Raw genomic sequence first — 6370 nt, 5'->3', positions numbered from 1 at the left:
TAAGGCTATTTTGGCTATGCTCATCGCTGGTCTGGTTTCTGGTATAGGGCTATAGCCAAGCCGTTAAAATTAGACCACAGATTGCCTCGATTTCGCCAGGTGGGCTAAAAGCAGACTACACGTAGCCCGTCCAATTTAGAGCGAAATCGTGGCTACATATAGACCATGTCATGAAATGACACTTATATCTTTGTAGATATTATTGACACTGCGAACATGATGGGATATCAACCATCTCATGCGCTGCCTGGCCAAAAACTACAGTGAATCAAATTTGACTATAAGTGGGCTACAGATTACACTCGGACTACAAGCTAAATCGTGGCTACGCACAGGCTAAGTATTGAACATGTCAAAGAAATGAAACCAAACACCCTGAAAACGCTGTTGACTTTGCTTACATGATGGAAAATCATACATCTCACAAGTTATTTAGCCAAAAAACAACATGAAATCAAATTCAAGGTTATTTGGGCTAGAAGTGGGTTACACATAGCCGGACTATATCGGGTCTATACTTAACCGAGACGGTGAAATGACATTGAAATTACGGCTGTTGCTTGCTGGGTTTTGTCAACCCGTGGCGTTTCTGAACTACTTTAAGGAATTAGTTGTTATTTTTCTGTCCTGTCACTTCAGCTGACAGACTCTGAATAGAGCCAGACTGACGGAGAGTTTCTGTTCTGCTGTTGTTTCTCTCTATCTGTCGTCTCTTTTGTGGTGTTTGACTGATTTTCCCAGGGCTCTGTGGTCTTCACAGCTTGGATGAGCTCCAGGAAAAACACACAAGACAGTTCCTGAACCCAAGGAAAACGTTCTCTGTCTGTCATTCTATCATTCTATTCAGTAATGTATATACAGTATATATATGTGTGTCTATGTGTATATATATATTATGTGCTCTTGTTATTTTAATTAGTTTATATATGTATATATACAGTATATATATATATATATATTTTTTTTTATATTTGTATATAGCTGTTTATTTATTTTATTTCGGTTTTAGCCATTTTAACACTTAAGCACTTCGGGGTAAACATATGTCTTAATATTTTTAACTAGCTTTTATTTTTATATTTTATAGTAATTTTATGTGCTCTTGTTATTTTCATTAGTTTTTATATTTTTTATGTCTATATAGCTGTTTATTTATTTTATTTCAGTTTTAGTACTTTTATTACTTCAACCTAAACGTATCTATTAATATTTTGACACACACACACACACACATATATATATATACGATTACTCATGATTAATCACATCCAAAGCAAGTTTTTTGTTTACATAATATATGTGTGTGCTGTGTATATTTATTATGTATATATAAATACACACACATACAGCATATAATTAAAAAATATTTACATGTATTTACATGTATGTATTATATTCATATAATTTATGTTATATATGAGTATATTTAATATATAAGCATAACATTTTTTTAAATGTATACATGCATGTGTGTTTATATAGTATTTATTAATATTTTGAATCACCTCTTATTTTATTTATAAAGTGACTTTCCCATGTTTAGGGTCATGTTCTTTTGCATGTAGGCTATTTTTCCCTTCCCAGAATGAATCCTTCGCTGGTTTTGAGCTTGTCTCTTGATCTACAGAAAGTTTCCTAACCCTCTGCCGTCCACGTCACGAACCGGAGGGACATGAAGACACGGGCTCTCAGGAGACGTTTGCGCCTCTTCCTGTTTGAGGAAGATCAGCCGCTCATTTAAACACATTAAACAGCAGAAACGCTGCCGTCCACTAGAGTTTTACTGGCATGCTTTGATGAATGCGTGTGTTTCTGCAGCGGTTTGCTCGCTTGTGTTCGACGTCTCTCCAGTGTTTGTGGTCAGTCACACTGCTATATTTAGAGCTTGTTATCAGCTTGTTTTCTGTCTCTCTCAAGTCACTCTTTCTTCAGATGGCACTCGGTTGGCGAGCCTTATTTAATCAGATGTGTGTGTGTGTGTGTGTGTGTGTGTGGGTGGGTGGAGGTGAGCTGTTATCACTTGCCCGAGTGTTTTCACGCTGCCAGATCTTTCCACAGAGAAAGTTCGATGCCTCCAGCTTCACCCTGCATGGCTCATATCCATAAGAGAGCATCTGAGGCACATCTGAGGAGCCTTATCATCTGAGGCAGCTTTCTTTGGTTATTTTCTTTCTTCCGAGAAAAAAACAACTAGATTAGATGGAAAGGGCTGCATGATTAATCCAAACCAAAATCACTAGTTTGCTGAGGGTCACTTATAACACACATTTGAAAACACAACATGGGTCAACCATATTCCCACATAAATATTATTTTTAGTAATTTTACATTTGCACTGTAAAATAAAATTATATTATATTCCTTACATACTCTTAAATATATATTTTTTTATTTTATTTCAAGTATTACAATAATAATGTTTCTTATTTTTGTTTTTTTGTAATAAATTATTGTTATTATATTACGGTTTCCTGAATTTTTTCTTTAATACTCAAGAATTTACTTGAATATTTTATTTTTATAGTAAAATATTACTATGGTAATATTTTTTTAAGATTTATTTTTGTTTCATCTTTTATTAAGTACTAGTAAGACTAAGAATAAATAATAAAGAATAAATTATTATTATTATTTGCAGTAATAAATTATTATTATTATTATTTAGCCATTAATTGTACTGTAAAAATAAATAATAATTATTATTATTTGCTTAAATACTTCATTATACAGAGAATTTTTTTATTTATTTTGTTATCATTATTTTGTTTCAGTAATATAAAATTATTATTATTATTACTACTACTATTATTATCATTAATCATTTTTACTATTAAAAACAAATTATTATTATTATTATTTTTACATTTAGTCATTAGTTATATTGTAAAATAAAATTATATTTATTTTACAGTGAAATATTATAATGCTAATGTTTATTTTTTTGTTTAATATGTTATTTAAATAGTAATTTATTATTATTATTTTTATTAAATTGTCCTATTGGTATGTAATCACAAAAACAAACAAACAAAAAAAGGCCAAATTTTGCAGCTCTGCAAACATGCACAGCTAACATTTTTCCTCACTTTACAATTTTCTTCCTTTGCTTTTAGTTGCTTTGCACCAGGTTGGATGTCAGTGATGCCAAACGCTTTTCCCAAAAGCTTTTCTCCCAATTTCTTTCCCAAGTGTGACCTCAAATGAGGCCAGATACAGAATGCAAAAACATCCACTTTTGTGTCATGAAATGCACAGAAACCGCATGATGACTATTGATTATCAAGGCTTCAGTTACTGTAAGGAAATCTGCTGCTTTGAATTGGACAAAAGCCCTTTCTGAAGGGAGCGGCGCGTATCCGATGTCTGGGAATTCCTGGACGTTTATTGACGGTTTTGTTTTGTTGTGGAATTTTCTGCTGAATAAAGCGAGTGAGTCTGATGATTATTTCTGTTGTGGCAGGTTTTCACTGGATGTGACTCGTTCTCACACGCGGCCTGATTAAACCAGTGCGATTTACCCTCATTAGCATGTTTAACCGACGGCCGCTTCTGCTCTCGTCACAATAAAGCCATTCACTTTTCTAGGTCAGTGCTGAATTGAAAGTGATGTGGTGTTGTTTTGAATAGCTGTTTGAGCTCAAACGCAGCGTTTCTTCATATGTTTGCAAGAGAAACCTTGTCTAATATTTTAAGGCATCATAGGTGTAAAGCCACATTGTAAGACAGCGTCACGTGTGTCCTTCTGAGAGAGCAATCCCAGAATGCACTGCAGCAAGATCAAAGAATTGCGTGTTCCAGTAATGATGGCATATTTATATGTTAACTATTTTGCATCCATGTTAATATTAATGTTCTAGTTGTATTGTCGAAATAATTCTTTTGGTTATTGTATTTTTTCTTGAATAACAAAGCATCAGAAAAGCAACAAGGCCCATGGAAAAACTTTAACAGTAAACAAAGTGAAAAAAAAGTAAACTCTGTATGTAATATTGTGTAAATAATAATAAAATAGTTTTAAATAATGTATAAAATGTAATATTTTATCCATTGTTTTTGTTGTTGTAGCCAATGTTTTCTTGTTTATATTTAGTTTATTAAAATAAATACAAATTAAATACAAATTGGGTACAAATTAAAAAAAAATATATATATATAATATTATATATATATAAATTAATAAACATAATAAAAATTAAATGTATTCAATCGACTTTAAAATTTAATATTTTACCTATTATTTTTGTTGTTGAACCCAGTATATTTTAATCAAATATATATTCTAATAAACAAATAATTGGCAACATCAACAAAATTATAATATATATAAATGAAAAAAAAAAACAACTGAATTGAATTTTATCTGTAATATTTTATCAATTTTTATTTATTTATTTGTTGAACCTATGATATCGTCGTTAGATATTTTGGTTTTGTTATATGTTCATGATTAAATAATCGATAAACAATTAAGAAGTGTATAATTTATTTTTCCTTCTTTGTTTTTTGCTTGTTTTGCACAGATAATAATGACAGCGCTCATTGATCAGGGTGAGGACATGGGCCTGGTGATGCCGATAGAGCTGACGGACCCTCAGAAGGACGACGACCCCCAGGGGCCCGCTCACTTCAGGCAGAGCCTCATGTGAGAGCCGCACACATCTGCAGTATTACACAATAAAAGTCCTGAACGGCATTCACTACATCATTTAAAAAATCTGCTTTAAAGCGCTTCACTTTCCAAACCATTCCAACATGCATCAGTCCTAGTTTCATTCCCTTGATAGTGTGTGCGATTGGGACACGATGACTCACAGAAACGCAGGGATTGGTTTTCTGTAAACTAATTCTACTTCCTGTATTCGTTTTACTGGCTGTGCTATTGAATTCGCAGCATCTCAGTCTCTGTTAAATCTACACCCTGTTCCCACAAGTCTGTGCTCGTTGTCCTCGGGCAGGTTTGCGATTAGGGCCGGGCCGCCGTCATCCGTAATGCCACAAACACACGGTTCTGCTCTCACTGTTTGTTTAAACATCTCCCCGCCTCAGAGCGTGAATTAACCCAGCACTTTTAATGTAATGACTGTGTTTGTGTTTCGCCCTGATCAAGCAGGTTTATGAAAAATGTCTCCGAGGAAGGTGGGTGGTACATAATTTAGAAAAGTGCAGGTTTGATCACAGAGAGAAAACACAATTTGATCTGAGAATCAGATCTGGTGTCATTCACTAAAACTAAAACCATAAAAAAATAATTACTTGAAACAAATTATGTGGATTATGGACTGTCATTATGGAAATAAAAGAAACATTAATTGAAATAATAAAATAGAATAAAGTAAAATAAAAAATAAAATAAAAAAATTTCAGCTAGTTGCATTTCTCAACATTTCCATTTTAAGTTGAAATTCTAAAATAAGTCAAATCAAATAAGCTAGAACTGCATAGTTATAAATTAGAACTCCATATTTTTTCTTTTCTTTTGGTAATTAAAATAAAATATAAATCTTTGATGAAAAATGTACAAAGTTTCCCGTGTAAACTAACGGAAATAAAATAAACTTTAAATTGAAGCAGTAAAATTACTAAAACTGAAATAAAAATAAAGCTAAATAGAAATAAAAATAGAAATAACAAAAAGGAAATAAAATAAAGCTAAATAGAAAAAAAAAACGAAATAATAAAACTGACAAAACTGAAATAAAAATGAAGCTAAATAGAAATAAAAATAGAAATGACAAAAAATAATAATGACAAAAACAGTTACTAATAATAATGACAAAAAGTTACTAAGATTTAAGCATATATGTATATGTGCATATGTGTGTGTGTGTGTGTGTGTGTATATATATATATATATATATAATAAAGTAATAATAATGACAAAAACATGAAATTACTATAAGTAAAATTAAAAAATTATATATAATTATATATTATTATTACATAATATATCATTCACACACACTAAATATACTAGTAATACCAGCAATACTGGTAATACTACTAAAATAACATTGTTCTTTAGTCTCTCATCCAGGCATGACTAGATATTGTTGTAGAGAAAGTATGAGGCTGATATGTTTGCACAGGACAAAGTTTTGTGGTTTTTGCATCCAGTTTTTGTCTCATTTGTTAAACGAAGTTTGCAATATGAGAAGAGAGCTGTCTTGTGCAATTTTTAGATATTTGAAATGTTATATTCACTATTCATGCACATGTAATCAGGCTGTTTGGATCATGTGAGATTATTTCAAATCGTTTGCGATTGATGAGAATCTGTGCACGTGGGTTTCTGAACCAGAGACGCAGTGATCCGTAAGCGGATAACGTGGGAGCGTTTTGTGTGTGTGTGTGTGTGTGTGTGCGCGTGTGT

At 32.0% G+C, this 6370-nt stretch overlaps 1 protein-coding gene across 2 annotated transcripts in view; it reads left to right on the top strand.

Annotated features, from left to right (window-relative positions):
• gramd2ab (GRAM domain containing 2Ab) overlaps positions 1-6370 on the top strand; it is a 52560-nt gene that overhangs the window by 10661 nt on the left and 35529 nt on the right. Inside the window, exons 1-2 of one of the 2 annotated variants that reach the window (XM_016494771.1) lie at positions 3050-3585; positions 4521-4642. In XM_016494771.1, coding sequence (XP_016350257.1) covers positions 4527-4642 — 116 coding nt within the window. In that variant the 5' untranslated portion in view covers positions 3050-3585; positions 4521-4526. Of the gene's footprint in view, positions 1-3049; positions 3586-4520; positions 4643-6370 lie in introns of those variants that run through there. The other variant, XM_016494770.1, reaches the window with a different exon arrangement.

This window comes from Sinocyclocheilus anshuiensis, unplaced genomic scaffold, assembly GCF_001515605.1.
Source record: "Sinocyclocheilus anshuiensis isolate Anshui unplaced genomic scaffold, SAMN03320099.WGS_v1.1 scaffold923, whole genome shotgun sequence".
Lineage (NCBI taxonomy): Eukaryota > Metazoa > Chordata > Actinopteri > Cypriniformes > Cyprinidae > Sinocyclocheilus > Sinocyclocheilus anshuiensis.
The sequence above is the reverse complement of the archived record's forward strand: the minus strand, read 5'-3'. Positions and strand labels throughout refer to the sequence as shown.